This window comes from Aythya ferina (genome assembly GCF_964211825.1).
Source record: "Aythya ferina genome assembly, chromosome: 13".
Taxonomy (NCBI): Eukaryota; Metazoa; Chordata; class Aves; order Anseriformes; family Anatidae; genus Aythya; species Aythya ferina.
Window position 1 is genome coordinate 20,248,503 of NC_140311.1, and position 19,357 is coordinate 20,267,859.

General features: G+C 42.9%; 1 protein-coding gene across 4 annotated transcripts in view; it reads right to left on the minus strand.

Moving 5' to 3' along the window:
• The window catches only part of GRIA3 (glutamate ionotropic receptor AMPA type subunit 3), a 151,922-nt gene that overhangs the window by 21,261 nt on the left and 111,304 nt on the right, over positions 1–19,357 (minus strand). For all 4 annotated transcript variants that reach the window (XR_014697425.1, XR_014697426.1, XM_084534019.1 and 1 more), the window contains exon 12: positions 12,517–12,715. Coding sequence is in view for 2 of the 4 variants with exons in the window: in XM_084534019.1 (XP_084390145.1) it covers positions 12,517–12,715 (199 nt within the window). In the remaining 2 variants the exon portion in view is untranslated. The remainder of the gene's footprint in view (positions 1–12,516; positions 12,716–19,357) is intronic.

Genomic DNA, 19,357 nt, shown 5'->3' on the forward strand with positions numbered 1-19,357 from the left:
GCCCACACCTCTTTCTGCCAAGTGGGATTTTTACAGTACCTTGTTATTAGCAAATTAACTAAATGAGTACAGCAGTCTGGTCTGATCTAAGTAGACAAAAATGTGCAAGCTAGGAAGTTTAAAAAAAAATGCATAAGGCGAGTTGGTTTTGGAGGGGCCAGAGTCCATGAAGGAGGGCCTGGCCCGGGAGCAGGGACGGTATCTGTGCAGGCTCCGTGCTGCTGTGTTCTGTGAGGCTGGTGCTGCTTCTCCCAGCCTGAGGCTGGGCTTGGCATCTGGGAAAGCACCAGGGTGTTTTTGCCTGCCCTAGGGACCATATTTTGCATCTGCTCCAATCAATGAAACGGCTGGTTGGCTAAAGGTGGTCAAACACACAAAGAGATGAAATGATAAATGGTGTTTGGAGTAAATGCTTATCCAATTTTCTAGCTGCCTCAAAAAGAAAAACACAAACAACCCCCAAAAAACAACCCAACCAAACAAAACACAAAAAAACAGACAAACCAAACCAGAAGCCCCTAAAAGTCACAGCTGCAAGGGGGTCTGGCCACAGAGGTGCCTGGTGCACAAAGGATTTATGCTCCCACACAGAGTAAGGTTGGACAGATCTACACCACTGGTAGAGTTCAGTGTCAGTAAAACATTCTCCCTCTCATTAAAGTGTTACTTTTAAGGAGATATTTAGGAAAAAAAAAAAAAAAAAAAAAAAAAGAAAAAGCTTAAAAGCAAAGATTTAAGCCAATTCAAAGCCCCTAACTGCAATAACTCCTGTGCTCTGCAACTCCTATTTCTTTGATATTGCTCTCAAGAACTACATCACACACATTTCCTTGGGATTTCAAGGGTATATATTTTTTTTCTGAAAAGCAACACTTTCAGTGTTTCATCTAGGCCTCAGGACACATTAAAGCGCCTTTCCATGATTAGACCCTTGCTGCAGACATAAATAGAGCCTCTCTCCCCCCCCCAGGCGATGCACCCACAGGGCAGTGCTTGGCGCCACCAGGCCATGGTGTCACCATCAGGCTGGCAGCTCCCGCTGGACCTGTCACCACCCAACACCCAAATGCCTGCTTCCTCCAGGTGGCAGTGGGCTTATCATCAAAGGAAGTGCCAAGTCAAGCCATCCACATTTTTAATTTAATTTTGCCTTGCAATTCTCCCTGTTTTTGAGCAGGTTTGGCTCCAGCACCTCAACAGAAAACCAAACCAAGAACCAGCATCAAGATGTGTGGCATGACCTAGGCCGGGCCTGTGTGCGCAGCGTGGCTGCATGGCAGCAGGACAGCAGAAGGATGGTGGCAGGTTGGTGGCAGAATAGTGGCAGAATGGCATTAGAGTGACCCATCAGCATGCCTACTGCTTCCACCCTCCAGCATCAGCAGCTCAGCGTCGTCAGACCCAGCCCCACAGCACTATGACCAGACACCCTGGTTCCTCATTTGCATACTCAAAACTGCCTGAAGAGATACCACAAAAGCCAGCACCTCTCACAGGGTTATTTGACATTGGTTAAATTTACCTCTAAAGAATTTGTGGCGGAAGCCTTATCCTATTGACTACATTACATTCTACCCTTGCAGACATCTGTCTCACACTTTGGCTAAAAGTAACGTTGTGTCAGCTCCTCCACTCCTGAGTGTCATGAAGCTGTTGTATTTGAAAGCAGCAGTGCTTTTCCGCCAGAGCTGAAGTCTGTTACAGAGCTGCCCTTTGCCTGTTTCAGACAGTTTAGCCCTTTCTGCCCCCTCCTCCGCTACATGCAGGTCTTCTTCAAAATTCCCTCCTCTAGCATGCTAATGGAATATTTTGTTAAAAAGATCAAAACTGGACCTTTGTTTCTTCTGATGGGCACCAGGAAATTATTTCATGGCAGTCAAGCGCAAAAATGTTCTCTTACAGATGATTACCGGTGATAATCCAGTCATGAGCCAAATTAACCTAAATCAATTTTACTTTTAAAATAAACTGCACATTCTTTCTTTTTTCAGTCTGTACATTTAACATTTCAGACCATACTGATTCATATTTTTTATGTCTGTCTTCAAAACAGAAAGAGAGGAACAAAGAAACAAGAGACTTGAGAAAGAGAAAAGATGCCCACAGTAACCAAGGACAAGTGGGAGAACATTTCATGACCACAGTGCTATTGTAACAAATGGAACTGGTGGGCTGAAGAGGGAGAAGACTCAGAAGAATGCCAGTTACTATTGCCTGGTCTCAGGGCTGGGTCCAGGCTATATATAGGCTTTATATACTTTTGAGTAGGTCAGTATGCACTGAAATGCAGTAAATGCAACGTGGACACGCAGCAGATGTCAGATAGACTGCTGCAAACTGGATGGTGCATCCTGACCACAGGGATAGGCAGGGACATCTATAAAGGACCTGCAGCAGCAGAGGTCACATGCTCTTCTACTATACCAGCCCTGTCACCACATTATAGCTCTCTAACAAGGGAAATTAATAGCCCTAAGTCAGACAGACTGACACAAAAACACAAAGGTCCATACTAAAAACAGTGCAGGTATTTAATCTGAATAAGGCATGCTGCCTTTATATAGATGTACGCCTCACTGATATGAACTGGAGTAGTTAAGTGTGAACCTGAGCTTCATTATCATCCGTCACTGCTTTTTTTCCACATGCACAATTAGCTCTTCTACAGCAGGTAATGAATCCAGCAGCTTATGAACCGTTAAAAAGCAAGTTACTCAACAGGAGTGAAAAGGGACTGGGAGACTGCCCTGCTACCACATCTGCTGCCTGGCTTTGGGATCACTTCAAGACCCACTGGTTCTGGGAGCTGCTCGCAGTGTGGCAAACTACAACCAAGTGGCTACCACTGTCCTGGTCTTCTGGACAAGATTTGATCGGATGGATGCCTGTCTGCGCCTGCAAGCGTGGTGCAGAGCAGCCTCAGGGAGTGCAAAGCAGGGGCAGGTGCCCCTGGCCAAATGCCATCTCTGAAGCAGGCAGAGCCTGGCCTAACACTGCTGCTTTGACAACATCAATGTGATAAATATTATTGCTAAGGTGCCTTTGCCTGAGATTTCCAAGCTCTTTACTGTGAAGGAAAAAGTAGGTCTCAGAGAAGGCCCGAGGGCATGTTAGTCTCCTTTCCCAGCTGTGGACATGAAGGCAGGGATGTCATTTACTGAAGGTCGTAGGGCACAGTCTAATAGATCAATGTCACAGCTTTTAGCCACAGATAACTTGTGATGCCAGCAATTTACTTACCTATATGGACAGAAAAATCAATCCCATCATTACATGACCCTCTTGTTTTTATTACATTCTGGGAAGAAGAAAGTAGGTCAGAAGCCACGAGTGCACACAGGGTGCCTCTCTTTCAGCAAGCCCAGCCCCCACACCCTATCCACAGCATATGGATCTGGGGGACACTGCTGATAAGCAAGGCCAAAGCACGTGTATGTGAACTAGTCCTTATATTTGCAGGAATATACAAAACGTATGCATAAATGTAAAGGAAAGGGTGAATAGTTCACAGTCAAGTTTGGGATGGGAGACACTGTCACGGTGGTTTGTTGCCAATGCTAATGAAGTTCTAACTTCTGCTTAGAAGTAGTAATCTCCTTTCCCAGTTGAGGCAAACGAAGCTCAGAGAGCTGGTGGATCAGGCCCACAAGCCCAGGGCCTTCTGTTTCCTTCTAGGGTTCCCGAAGTGAAGGCTTGGCCAGGCCCTGTACGGGGGCTGTCAGGACAGTGAGCACTTTCTGGAGCAGTCACCCCTGAGCCCCTGGCTGCTTCCACCCCTGGGCAGAGCCTGGCTGGAGCCTGGGAGGGAGCTGGAGGTGGAGGAGGTGTGCAGGGAGGCCCATCATCAGCACTGCACATGCAGGGGATGGGGACGAAGCCTGCAAAAAATCCTCCAGGCTCCAGCAGCATTCCTGCTTTACCACACCTGACACTCAGAGTGTCCCAATTACAAGAGAAAAGTCCATCTTGTAAAAATAGCATGTAAGAATTTTCTTTTGAGGCTTTCTTCCTGTGCATCATGGTCGTTTTGAAAACATGGGCTTTAGCAGCGGGCAGCTCTTGTAACAGACACCTTGTCTCAGATGCACTCCGCTCACACAGACAGGCGAGCAGTCACTCTGGTTGCAATGAGACTTCGCTGACATGTCAGTAACAGTCTGAGGAGCAGTATGTAAATCAAGATTTAAAACTTCCCTTCCTGGCACAATATTTAACTTCAGCCTGTGCCTAGATTCATCTCTTCGCTTTATTGCTGCCATCCATTCCTGCACATTGCAACACTGATCGGAAAATTAAAATGAAAGTCTTTACCAGGAGACAAGCTGTCTTTGTGAATCCTCCTGTGATTCATGGTCGGAGCCGTGCACGTTGAGTGCTCACCACGAGGAAGAGGTGACAAACGGGGCTGGTGGCACCACTGCAGACCAGTACGGTTGTGCTGTGTGAATGTCCGTCCACCTGTCTGTCTGTCTGCCCCGGGAGCAGGAGGCTGGTGTATGAATGGCTGGAGGGCAGGATTACATCAGGTGGAGGGGCATCCTTCCAGCCGTGACACATTTAGCAGACTAGTCTTGCCTGGGCAACCAAGCAAGCTCCCAGCCCTGCACTGAGTTCAGCCCTTAATAAATTAACAGAGAACAGTGTTTCCAGCATAGTATCTGAACACTGTCAGACCTAATGAGTTTTCAGCTCCAGACAAAACAGGCCAATATACAGGCAATGAGGGAGAAACCCCAGCGGACTGCAAGAGGGGATGTTTCATATTCTCATCATTAGAGTTTCTAAAGCTCCATGTATTTTCTAATTCTGCAAAAGTAACAGTAGCAGCATTATAAGTAATTTATCAGCACCCATGTATTTTAAATGAATCCCTAACAAGCATGTATTAATGTGACATGGTCACATTAAATAAAGTAGGAGAGACTTGAAAACCCAGGGTCCTCACTGTCTTGAGTAATGTCATTATCATTATCTGATAGCTGTTCTCCAAGAAGTAGAGCGTTCAAACAGCAAGTGATTTTCCCCTGAGGCACTCCCTGCTTCCTCCTCTAGTGCAGACATGATTATTTGATTAACCCTCTGCTATCCACTGCACTCATCCTGATTGTGGGCTCGGCTCCATGCTCACTGCTGGACCCGAGCACAAAATTCCCCTGCGCAATGCAGTTGGCAACCCTGGACTTAGAGAAATCAATTTCTGAACAGGATCAAGATGTATGTGAGCTGGAAAGCCTTAACAAGGAACACAAGTAGAGCTGATAGGAAAATGCCATCTGTTATTGAAGATAAGGAGAGATTTATTCAAATATTTGTTACTAAATGTTGATTGAAAGCTTCACTGAATCCTGGCTTGTCTGTTGAAGTTAGTAGAATGGCTCGGGCACCTTAACCCCTGCTTCCACACAAACACATCCTTTGCCAAGGAGCGGATGATGGATGAGCTGCTAATTTTACTTCCCATAAGGATACATTTTCCTTTTCAATCCATAGGCTTAAGGACATTAGATCACTTCATGGGAAACCATTTATTTTATAATTATGTCACATTTGATTTCCTGTCATCTTTAAAACTGCCTGTTATCCATGTGGCAGAAGAGAGGCTCGACAAATTAAGAGAAAATAACCTACAAGTAGACTGTGCATCACTGCGCAATAGAGAGCTGGTGAACTCCCTGCACACACGCTTTCATTTCAGTATCCATTCACACACTCACCTATGTCAAACAGGGAAGGGAGAGAAGAATATATGGGTGAATAAGCTTTTCATATTTTCTGTGTAGAACAGCAGTTAAAACATAGCTCTTTTTCTGATTAATTGCTGCCATGTTGTGCATCAAAGATCAACGCAGCTCATATTTGAAGCTATCACTTTTCTGTGATGTTCTATTCTTTAAAGTCTGTAAATACAACCACACTTCAATATTTTTGTCAGGCATTTGTTATGATCACTGTGTTGTTTTGTTCAGTGCCAGGAATACTGAAAGCTTGAAAGTGCTAATCATAGTTTTATCCAAAGGCAAAAGGAAAATGTGTATGAATTCTGTGTTAGAAACAAGTCCTTCATCTTCACTGGCAAAATAAATTTTGAAATTAAAAATCAAGGAGTTTAACTACAATGAAACCCTTTGCACTGCAGGTACAGAATTCACAATGGTGGCTTTAATAGGCTTTAATGATGGTCTCAGTACTGTTGATTGCATAAAATGCACAAAAATCACATGGCAACTGTTGGGTCGTAATTCATGGCTTTCCCTCAACTAAACTGTTTGCTGGTAGAATTTATTTCCCTTGCCTCTCGTCTTCCTACAACCTTATCAGAGGAAAGCAATGAGCTCTTTATCTTCTAACTGGTGCATAATATGCTAGTGCTTCAGAGCCTATTAGAGTCATTATTTCTCCCTCTCTCCCTAATGGATTTGGGATTGTGCTGTGCCCCTGCCTACCTGGCTTTCCACCCTGAGGGACTGGCCACACTGGCCACAGCTCACCCTCATGCTGAGGGCCTCAGGGTCTCAGGGTCTCCGCACTCTTTTGGCTGGGTTGGGATGACCGTAGGCAGTTGGCTCTTTGCATCCAGCAGGGACCCATGGGTGTCACCACAGCCGTACCTTGTTCATCTCATTACAAAGCACTGCCTGAAGAAAAGACACCCAAAGGGTCTTAGGTACCCAAAGTGCTTTTAATGGAAGGTATTTCAAAATCCTTTTGATGAGTTGTTGTTGTTTTTTTTTTTTTTTTTTTTTTTTCCCCCCCAAGGAATTTGGGGTTGATCTGTTTATTTGTTCTCTTGCTATTTTTTCAGATAAATGTTTACTTTCTGCTTTGGCACTAATCTTTTGAATATATATATTTTTATATCAGATTTAGTTTTATCAGATAAACAAGTTATATTTAAAGTTCTTTTTAAAAGAAACACAAAGCATCTTGCCAGGACATCGCATGCTTTTCTGTCTGCTCTTGCTGATTCATACTTCATGAAACCAAGAAGAGAGAAAAAGTGGAAGTGGGAACCATCTTAGGCCCATTCTTAGTATGACTTTTCGTGTCTTAAAAATGTTTTTATATCATATATTTGTGTATGTATGAGGTCCAGAAAGGGCTTGGATTTGAGCCTGACTCAGAAAGAACAACTTTTTGAGAAAACTGCTGAAAAGGAATTTTAAGTGCTGAATTCCTGCAAAGAAGTAAGAGAACAGTATCGCTTCCTAGCACAACATTAATTAAGAGAAAGATACTACTAAGTGTCTGGGTAGGGTATCCAAATGCAATGAGAAGTGAAGCCTTCCCAAAGGAGGCACCAGAAAAACATGTTTCATTGGCTCTTTGATGTTCTCAACTCAACTATTGCTCCCATGTGTCCTGAAGTAACAGAGAGTTTAATTTAAGCTGTGAGTTTCATACAATGTTGAAAAAAAATCCTAAAAATAATATCTCAAGTATCTAAGCTGTGCTTGAAGGCTGTCATCCTGTTTGACTTCTCCAGGCACTGAGCCTGAAGTCTTCTCTTTATCAACAGCACAAGCAATTTCAGTGTCAAATTCTCTGTCCCCTACTAATGAACATCAGTGCCAGGCAGGAGTAACCAGCTGTAGCAGAACAACCATCATATCCAAAGGATCTTTGGCCTTTCTGCCGAAACTCCTAACAGTCCCAAGAACTGATGCCATTTCCAGGAAAAAAAAAAAAAAAGAACTGACTTGAGAACAGCAAGTCATTTCATCTGAGGCACTGGCGAACTGTTGGATAGCAGTTGTTTTGTCAGGGACATCCTTGAAACCATTGTTGAGGAAAATACAAAGTTGTACAATAAAATATCAGTCCTTTGAGGCCTCCTTTTTTTTTTGCTCTGAGTTTTAGTTAACAGTAATTAACTACATTGGCAATGGTATGATATGAGATGCTTCAGTTTCCCACAAAAAAAAGAAAAAGACCTAATGGAAGATCTGCTAAATGTCACCTATCTCAATATTTCATCCTGTCATATTACATAAAATTCAAGGATACCTTCTGAAATTTCAGGTTTTCAGTGAAGTGTACTGGTTGGTCAGCTGTTTACTAATGACCAAACACCTACCATACGAGTTGTTTTAAAGAAACCTTTCAAAAGCCTCTTAACACAGGTATCTGTTACAGAATGTTAGAACGTTATAGAATGTGTTATATAAAAGAAACCACAATAAACTGAAGAACAGTTTCTATTTCTAAATATCTAGAAACATGTTATTCTACAGAAGTTTAAATACAGCTAAGTTTACATAAGAATTATTAATTAGTTGTAAAGTTCACACCTTTTGAATAAATGCATACTGGAGGTCAGAAACCTATTAGACTGTGGTATTAAACTTAGGCTCAGTGCTGAATTTGGATTAAATGATGTTATATTGATTTGATGAGCTGCTCATATATGCTGAAGCTTTAATTGAATGTATTAGAAAATATTAATTTTAACAGATATGCCCTTAAAGGAGCAATGTTGCTATTTGTAACTGCTTTCTAGTACAGTCCTTCGTTGGTTTTCAAGAGAAAGAAAGTTATTTTTGAGCCTTTAATCTGAGACTTTATGCGAGTAAATATCTAAGAAGAGGTTCTTCTCATTTTCAAAATGGATGAATGCCCTTTGAAAGCCAAAAGGGAATTGGTGTAATGTATTGATTGCCATTTAAATGCCTTTATAAGCTAATTAGTGCAAAACATAAAATGTTTCTGAGCAGAAACGAGCAACAAATATAAAAACATAGGAAGGCTCATTTGTTTCTTAGATATACTGGGCGGACAAATACCCTGATGCAGAGAGTCACCAACCACTGAGGAGAGTGAATAGACCCTGCTGTGAAAATGTTACAAAAAATATGCTCTAATGTTTTAACTGTAAGAGCAATGTCACACTGACAAGTGTTCATCATGCATGCTCGAAACAGCAATGTTGTATCTAGCTTTAATCTACATTGCTGGGTTAGCATCTATCTGGAAGGCACTGTGACATTTAGGGAAACAGGCAACACTACAAAATAGGTCACTAGCTGGAATCTGACCAGTTGTGAAGCGGCTAGAAGTCGTTACCATCTGTTCATGTGAAATGAGGGGCTGGTATCGGTCCAGTTCCATGTAGATAGGTATCCACACTGTAAAAGAAACATTCCAAAGTGATCCGAGTTGGAAATGCAGCTGGCAGAAAGGAGCCATGGACTGAAGGATCTAAAGAAGCTATTTCTAAAACTGTGTAGATGAGATGGTGGGTACATGAAGCTCTTTTATGTGATATCCTTCTGTGATGCATTAGGAGATTTTCCCTCACTGTGGTCAGTCTAGCACCTTTCACTGGCCAACAAAAGGCATGAAGATCAATATCTGATCAGTATCTTTGTTTAAGAAATGTCTTAGCATTACACCTCTATCAAGAGATAAACCCAGAAAAGCTTCTCGATGGGATCTTAGTATCACAGAATGGTTTGGGTTGGAAGCCACTAGACCAGATTGCTCAAAGCCCCATCTAACCTGGCCTTGAACACCTCCAGGGATGGGGCATCCACAGCTTCTCTGGGCAACCTGTTCCAGTGCCTCACCACCTTCACCATTCTAGTGAAAAATTTATTGTATTTGATCTAAACCTATCCTCTTTTAATTTAAAACTGTTCCCCCTTGTCCTGTCACTACACTCCCTGACACAGAATCCCTCCCCAGCTTTCCTTGAGACCCCCTTTAACTCCTGGAAGGCTGCTTTAAGGCTTCCCCAGAGCCTTCTCTTCTCCAGGCTCTTGGGACAGCCTTTGCCCTGTGCCTCCTGTATGAAGCCAAGGCCCAGCTGCAAAGCCAAGTTACTGTTTTTGGTGCCTCTACGCACGTGCTCACCTCCTGCTCACATCCAGATATCTTCTCCCATCACCTGGGAAGATTTAGCAACCTCTCACATGTCACAGCCACAGTGTGCACACATATGTACGGGAAATTAGAATAAGCACTGCACTAAATTGCTCGTGTAGCTATCCCCTCAGTTATAATCGTCCTTTCTCGCTGAGTAGTTATGATCCTGACCCACTCAGCCAGCTGTTCTCAAATTGGTTAAATGCTGGTGGGGAATGGCAGGATGAGGATATTCCCCTTGCAAGGGGAATAAACATTACAGTAAACCCAGCAGAACCCAAGGCTTTTTCTGGCTCAGACCACTATCACTCCCAGTGGTGCTCCAGAAGCGGTGCAAAAAGAGCTCAGAGGAAGAAAAACAGCCCAAAGCACAGACTGAGCATCCTCTGTGCAGCAGGCACTCAGAAACCAAGTGTCCTCCAAGAGTTATTTCAAGTTACAGCCATCATTACCACCTTATTAGGTAGCTAATAAAGACTATACAATGAAGTATTTATGTGAGTGTATGTATTTAATATATGGCAAAATTTTTGCCCTTCTTAAATCAACTGAAGAAGATTAATTACAACAGTTTTGTGGCTGCATCACTCCGCTCAAATTAATTACTCTGCAAAAGTTAATACAACTGAAATGATATTGGGTGCCTTGAGACTGTCAAGAAGAAACAATCACAGTTTGAATATAATTTTAAAAGTAATGAAAAAAAAAAGTAAGCACAACTTGGGGCCCATTCTCCTCCCCATTTTGGCCCACCTGGACCTCACTGAATGGGCATTATGCCCGGATCTGCTGCACCAGGGCTCTGCTCTCTTCTCTCCCCACCTCATCCTTCTCTGCCCTGATGGAGCTGGCAGCTCCTGACAGATCATCCTCATGTAGAGCCCCACTTTCTCCAAGCACCATGATAGTCACAGCTCATTCCAAGACTATTATCAGCGCAACAAAGCATTCACACATTCACTAGACTTTGTATCCTTTCACAAGAAACATTCATTCCTTTGATCTCCACATGAGAAGGGATTTCCATGTTATGTCAAACTATTACGGAAATGAAGAAACACCCTCAGACAATCGCTCTTCCTGTATTAATGTAACGAGATACTCCTAGGAAGATCTTTTTCCCCTAAGCACACAATGGTGCCTGTAAACAACACCAATATTTCTAAGCAAATTTTACCACCTTTTCTGACAGGTCCACTCAACTCATTTTCCTGTACAGATAATACTGCCGGAGGATGACAATTAATCCGAATACAAAATTTTATACACTTATGTCACCCTTAGCAAGGTCACTGTTTATCTTACAGGTTTTTAATACAAAAGAGAAGCTGTTGTAATGCATCTGCCACCACGGATAAACAAGAACTAGCAAGTACAAATTTTTATAGGAAGACATTACATATAGGTAAGGCTGAGTACAAAAAAATTCATAAAATATCTTTGTATTCACTGCTGGCTTTTTTTTATTTTTTTATGTCAGATTTATACACACCTGCCTATGTGTGTGTAGTCTTGTATCTCTGATGATGTTATTTATTTTAAGAGTCTCAGCTTTTCCAGTCTTTGCTCGCTACTTCCTTTTTTATGTGTAGCCTAAACATTCAACATCTTAAGCAAATTCAGAGAGCCATCAATATTTAACCAGCCTACAGCAGCAAGGGTATTACTGCTCCCTCTTCCCTCACAATTGCATTTGACCAGGATATGTGATAGGCACTAATTAGTCCTGGCTAATAATTAGACTGACCACTTTTCTAGACAAATAAATGCTGGCTTGAATGGCATTTGATTGGCACTGTTGAGAGAGAGCTGGGAGCTTCCTGAAAGGGCTGAGCATTTCAGTTCACCATTGGAAAGACCAGAAATAAAAGGTCTGAAGGCATTTTTAGATATAAAAAAGTAGTCTGAGGGCTTATTTAGAAGTTCTAATAACCTCCTATGAAGTTTTTAATGACCTCCTATGCAGCTTGTGGTTTGGCAAGTGGAGAAAGAAAGGATGATCTTAAATAAATGTACATCCCTCCATCCTCAAATACTGCAAACCCAGCATTTCTATCAGCAAAGTGAACACACGATAGCATGCTGAGGTACAATTATTTCACTCCTGGCTGTTTGATACAGCCACAGCCAGACACTCATGAGCAATGAAGACACAGCAACAGCAGCAATCAGTGCGCCACACAGAAATGGCAACATATGCTTCCCACCCCCTTCTCATTCTGGCAAGTAAACACCGATGCTGGATGACATTAATGGCTGCCAGCTGGGCAAACAGAACAAGCAGGTCAAGAGAGTCATTTCTCCAAGAGTTTTCTTTGTTAAATATTGTGCTAATGACTGCATTATTGCTCATCAGAGCAAGGCTTGGAAACTGGTGTTAGAGACCTTTCCCACAATAGCAGAGGTCAGGTTTTTCATCTTAGGATGTTTCAGGTTGAGCAAAACTACCAATTCTTGATAAAATGCCTTTTAAAAAGCATCTTTAAAATCTGAACACAGGCTTGCCCTGATTGCACAAAGCAGATTTCATCAGAACAGCTTTACTGGTAGGTAGAAACAAATGACTGAAAACTATGACCCTGTGTGTCAGGCACATACAGTTTAGAAAAGCTCTAATGGAGATTTAACAGAACTGTTTTAAAGCATGCAACTTACTCTAAAGAATTCTTTGGTTGAGCCTGAATCCAAAGTGCCATAGGCTATCTCCGTTTGTTTAGCCAGATCCTCTGCGCTCTCTATGGGAGACACCATCCTTTCCACCGTAAGGAAGGCAGCAAGATTAGCAGTGTAGGAAGAGATAATGATGAGAGTGAAGAACCACCAGACTCCTCCGACAATTCGCCCTGAGAGAGATCTATGGAAAAACACATATCATCAAATTTTGTCGAAGATATTCCTTCATTTATCTTTGTTGTTGAAGAGAAATTCACATGCACAACCCTGTTGTCCTCATCCTTCAGACATCTGTGGAGAGGCTCCTGATAGCCTTCCTCAGGAGAGCAAGCTCAGCATGTACCTATTCTTAATTAGTTAAACCCTCTTAAGTCTTTCAGTGGAAACAAGGACAAAGAAATAATGGTTCTTCTGAGCCCACTCCATCTAGAGGCTCAGGCAGCAAGTTCTTCTGACTTCTACAGACTCTTTGCTGGGGGTGTCTTTTGCCAGAAGACTTCTGTTTTCTCTGTTTGGCCAGCCTTCCCCCTTGACTGATTTGCCTGCTGTGGCATATCAGCATCACTGGCTCTTTGGGGTCTGACCAGCCATAAGGAAAAAAATACCTTTTAAAATGTAAGATGTGGTGAACAGCAAAAAGGCATGAGCAAACATCCAATTTAATATAATAAAAATGATCCAGTATGATCCAGCATCATGGCCTAGCAGGGATTACACACTGAATCTGCATATTGAAGTGGGGAAAGAAACTGATTTGCTTTATATTAATTGAAATTTGCATGCCTAAAGCCCACTGTTCCAGATCAAGCATATTCCAGATTTTTAACCACCAGAACAATGTCGTAGTAAGTAGTAAAAATAATATATATATGTGTTTTTTCAAAGAAGAAAACCGTAAGGACTAAAACCCTCCTACGTATTAATGCACAATTACAAAACACCTATGGGTTAGGAGATCTAGACTGTGTGTCTATAAAAGCTCTTTGCTGCTTTAAAGCAATTGAACATCAGGCTCAAAATGTTTTTTGGGGGCTGAAGGACACCAGCACCACTCTGCTCAGCTGGGTGGGGAATTTGCTTGCCATGCACAGTGCACATTCTTCAAACACAGCGTGTTGATCAGGAATCATTTCAGGAGCTGAGACAGAACTATTTCTTATGTTTTCCCTTATTTCTTTACACATATAAATGGAGGAAGATTCAATTCCAAATGTATGAAATCCACGGAACCTGGGTGTTGCACTCCTCAATTTGTGTGAAGGGAAGAAATAGAAAACAAGAAAACTCTTACCTGTTTGTTTGTTTCCTTCAAGCCCCTCAGTGCCATCCCCAGACAGTGGGTACAAGTTATCCTACCAACAGATGGAGATGGGAAAAAAGCAAAAGTCTGGTGCTGGGTCCCCACCCTGCCCACACAAGGGGGGTTGGCCAGTAATCTGCCTAGACTTGGCCAGAGCCTGAGATCGCCTGGGCCATGAAAAGATCTCATTAAATTAATATGAAAAGAAAGAAAGAAGGAAAGAAATAAAAAGAAAGAAAGAAAGAAAGAAAGAAAGAAAGAAAGAAAGAAAGAAAGAAAGAAAGAAAGAAAGAAAGAAAGAAAGAAAAAGAAAGAAAGAAAGAAAGAAAGAAAGAAAGAAAGAAAGAAAGAAAGAAAGAAAGAAAGAAAGAAAGAAAGAAAAATCCATCCAACATTAAAGAGCACACCAAAGAAAATTATTGCCAACACCACCAAAACAGAGCGCAGTCCGGAATAGGCCAGAGGAATGTGGATAAACAAGCTAAGCGGTGAAACACAACTGCTCTCCGCTCTCCTCTCCCCAGGACACAGAACCTCTGCTCCCACTGGAGGGGCAGGCTCTGGCTGGCTCCTATGGGTTACCAGCCCCAGGGACTGCTGCACTAGCTCCGTACCGATAGGCCAGGTCGTTCAGATGTTTACATGGCTTAAGGAAGCTTAAGGAGCAAAGCATCACCTCTGTCCATCAGGAAGCAATGACTTCCAAGGTATGAACTCTTAGAGAACTCGCCATCGCTCTGGCCTGTGTGTGCTTCCTCAGGCACATGTCTGATGGATCACCAACATGCAGAGGAAGCATTTCTGCCCTTCCCAAGGGCCTCCCAAGAGGTTAAAAGGCTTCCAAGTTTTGAGCTGGGGCTGTGCTGCAGCAGTGTTCAACAGAGGGCTACCGAATGGTTGCAAAAGTAAATTCCAGAAATATAACACCAGAATAATGGAACAAGTCAAGAAATCTACCTCGCCCTACATTCTTTGTAGGTGTCAAGTGAGCATCTTCTGGGATTTTACAGAATCACAGAATCACAGAATTTCTAGGTTGGAAGAGACCTTAAGATCTTTGAGTCCAACCTCTGACGTAACACTAACAAGTCCTCCACTAAACCATATCACTAAGCTCTACATCTAAACGTCTTTTAAAGACCTCCAGGGATTGTGACTCAACCACTTCCTGGGCAGCCTGTTCCAATGCCTAACAACCCTTTCGGTAAAGAAGTTCTTCCTAACATCCAACCTAAAACTCCCCTGGCGCAACTTTAGCCCATTCCCCCTCGTCCTGTCACCAGGCACATGGGAGAACAGACCAACCCCCACTCGCTGCCTGTAGAGAGTAATACGGTCGCCCCTGAGCCTCCTCTTCCCCAGGCTGAACAAACCCAGCTCCCTCAGCCGCTCCTCATAAGATTTGTTCTCCAGACCCCTCACCAGCTTGGTTGCCCTTCTCTGGACTCGCTCAAGCACTTCCATGTCCTTCTTGTAGCGAGGGGCCCAAAACGGAACACAGTACTCGAGGTGCGGCCTCACCAGAGCCGAGTACAGGGGGACGATCACTTCCCTAGACCTGCTGGCCACACTGCTTCTGATACAAGCCAGGATGCCGTTGGCCTTCTTGGCCACCTGAGCACACTGCTGGCTCATATTCGGCCAACTATCAACCATCACTCCCAGGTCCTTCTCTGCCAGGCAGATTTCCAACCACTCATCTCCCAGCCTGTAGCTCTGCTTGGGGTTGTTGCGCCCCAGGTGCAGGACCCAGCACTTGGCCTTGTTGAACTTCATGCAGTTGACCTCAGCCCATCGGTCCAGCCTATCCAGATCCTCCTGCAGAGCCTTCCCTCGAGCAGATTTACACACGCACCTAACTTGGTGTCATCTGCAAACTTACTGAGGGTGCACTCAATCCCCTCATCCAGATCATCGATAAAGATATTAAAGAGGACTGGCCCCAGTACTGAGCCCTGGGGATGCCACTAGTGACTGGCCTCCAACTGGATTTGACTCCATTCACCACAACTCTTTGGGACCAGCCAGTTTCTAACCCAACAAAGCATACACCAGTCCAAGCCATGAGCAACCAGTTTCTTGAGGAGAATGCTGTGGGAAACAGTGTCAAAAGCCTTGCTGAAGTCAAGGTAGACCACATCCACAGCCTTTCCCTCATCCACCAATCGTGTCACTTTGTCATAGAAGGAGATCAGGTTCGTCAGGCAGGACCTGCCTTTCATAAACCCATGCTGACTGGGCCTGATGGTTAAGGCCCTTGTTGGCCAACTCCCTTACTAGTTAGGGTCTTGCTTTAGCTGCTTTGTGAAACTTGATAACCTACACACCAAATCAAACTCTCACATCAGCTAAAACTTAATTTTAGCCATCTACAAAGCAGTGCCAACTGAACTCATTGAATAAGGCTCCCTTTGGAGCCATCGCAGAGACAGAAAGGAGACAGACACCCTCGAACAAGATTTACCTCACTTGCTATAGTGTGGGATAGATCTGAAGGTGCCCATCTGTCTCCAACAAGTATGGAGAGAAGTGAGATGCCTGACTGGAGCACACTGTACTGCTTTTACATGGCTATGTCAGGTGAAATTCATTCCTCTTTCATTCATTCTTTCAATACATACTTTCCATCTTTGAGATGAAGATAGGCCTGGATTTGAATTCCACCTCCCTGCAGTGAGGTTGACAGCTTCAGAGCCAGACTAAGGAGATTAAACATTCACTTGCACACACTACAACTAGCTTTATCTTGCTGCTCTAGGGTCCCATGGCCCTCTTGCTTTACAGCACCTCTTGAAATAGGAAGATGAAGAAAAGACTTGACAGGGTCTTTGGACAAATTTCATGGAACTATCGGAAACAAAATGGTGTGTGCTCATTCTCCCTACAGTTTTCCTTAGGAAATGTCTTACTTGCATCAGAAGCTGCCCCTTCTGCTTGCAGGACAGATGCATTGCTGAGGTGAAGATGTGCAGGAGGAGAAGCATTTTCCAAACCAGTGAAACCTCAGTCCCACATTGCTGCAATAACAAAACGTCTGTGTTGAGCTGCCTGTTCATACAGTGTATTATGCACAGAGAACAGTAAAAATACCTTGCTCCTGAGATCTTGCAACCTGCATAACCCAAGCAGACAGATACAGGACAAAAAATGGAGAACAGCTGAGAGCAGGGGGAGGTGGGCACGATTGGATTCGTTGAAGAGGAATGCACTTCCCCAGGCAAAGGTCCTACGTGCAAGAGAGGGGTCTTGCTAGAGGAGGACCAGAGCAGTTATCAGAAGAGTTGAGGTCACTTGAAAGAGAAATGGATGTCACTACTGAGTTGTTTTTCCCAGAGCCTTCCAATGAGCATGAAAAGGAAGATTAAACAGCTGCTACCATGAAGTGCTCTGGGCTAACATAGCTGTAATTGATGTCAAGCACAGGATGGAGCAAAAGAAAAACAAAACAAACCACAAAGCTGATGACAAAGGACAGAGAGACAGACAAAATCAAAGAACAAGAACACAGTTGAGCATGGCCTGGCAGCCTCCTTTTCCAAAAGCACCCCAGATCCTCCCAGTCCATCTGCTGATGCGAAGACTCCTTATACCCACTGCAGGGGCTGGTGTAGAGGGATGAGGGAGAAAAAGGGTTAGTATATAAACACCAGGCTGGTAATAAGAGAATATTTGTTTGTTTTGTACTGCGAACCACAGAAATGTTTCTCCATTACTCAGATAACAATTACAGAAAAATCAATCACAGCTTTTAATACCAATACCACTTTTTCTGATGAAGATGTACCTGTCCAAGTGTGCAGTGTTGTAATTTGAAAACAAACAACTAATGCTTTATCCTAATGTGTTGTTTTCCAAACTGTTTCAATAAATCGATACATTGCACGACATCATTTTAAAGTGAATTAGAGTGTTAACAAACAAGAGAGTAACGAAGCCTTGGTATAGCAGAATTATTACACAATTATCAAAACAAGGTCAGATGGTGTTTTCAAAAGGAAGTAAACAGGAAGAGTGCATACCTTGAGAGGAAATTTAAAAGGAAGCATGGAGTCAAATGAGAGCAAATTAGGAACAAGAGAAAAAGAAAATAAATACTCAATTTCACATTCAGTTGCTACATTCAAACAAAATCCCATTTTTTAACAAAATAGCTTAAAGTTTCTACTCATGGCCATAAAACATATTTGGTTTTCTATAACAAACAGAAATAATACACTTTTCACACTACTTAATTTTTAATAGGGCTCTTATGATCGATACAAGATAGCTGGTATATTGATGAAAAGCCCTGAACAACCTAGTGCAAAATCTGCTTGCCTAGACCCCCCCTTTCCACTCTGAGCTCATGCTATAGGGTACCCGCCAAGCAAGGAGCTCAGTCCTTTGCTCACAAGCCCAGCAAAACCTCTGCCTTTCCTGCTGGCCTCATTTGGCCAGGAGACACTCACCTCGGCTGTTGAGACAGAACACAATAAATAAAAGCATCTAAAGCTCTGCCTTCAGATGCTCCATTCTCTCATCATAGGAACCAGCAGTGGGAGTTTCAGGAACATCAAGTTACCCAGCTCTCACTGCTGTTTTGAAACTCCCACTAAGTCATTCCTGTGGCCTTTAATAGGAGTCTCTTGAGGCCTGCTGCAAAAATATGGGTCTAGAAATATAGTCTCTTAAATGACCAAGATCTTGTGATAACTTTTAATGACCCCCCTGTCTTTTTCCACCAGCTATTAATTAATCTAGCCTCTTTGTTCCACATGAATAAAGAGCAAAATTAAAACATGCGGTCTCATACAGATTTCAAAGATACTTTTGCTCGGAATGGTGTTACAAATGTGACTGTTTCCTCCTGATTCCATTAGCCATACACATCTTTAATTAATCAAATTTAATAATCCACTTTTGATCCATCAAAAGTGAATTTTCAATACTTTAGCTCACTATGCAGAAAAATACAGCAGCCTTTGATAGCAGAACAAAACTACTGGAACAAGTGTCGGTTCCATCACAGGATGAACTAACCACCGTCCTCTGGCTGCTTTCTGATTCAGCTGAGATGACTCCTATTAAATACAGATTGGAGAGTATAGGGATATATCCTCTGGAATATCCACACAGCATACTCACCAAGGATAGATCTAACTAGTCATTAGATGTCACAGCTGTTCCACACAAAGGCAGCTGAAAGAGCCTTTATCAGCAAGTACAAAAGTGATCTCTCCAGACTGCTTGTTGGCATCTCTCTACAAGTGCTGCGTGCTCTCATATAAGACATTTATTCAGACAAAACTCACAATGGAAGAATGAAGCCCCTTTTAATGGCAATAGAATAGTATGAAACATTCATATAGTCGATGTATTATGAATAGCATAACCATACAAAGATACGGATTCAGGATGGAATACTTGGGAATAGTCCCTTCTATGGAAAAGAAATTTGGCATTAAATCAACTTAAACCAACACATCATTCAAAGGAATGGTGTTTCTGGAATTTAAACCAACGTATTAAATCTCTCTCTCTTTC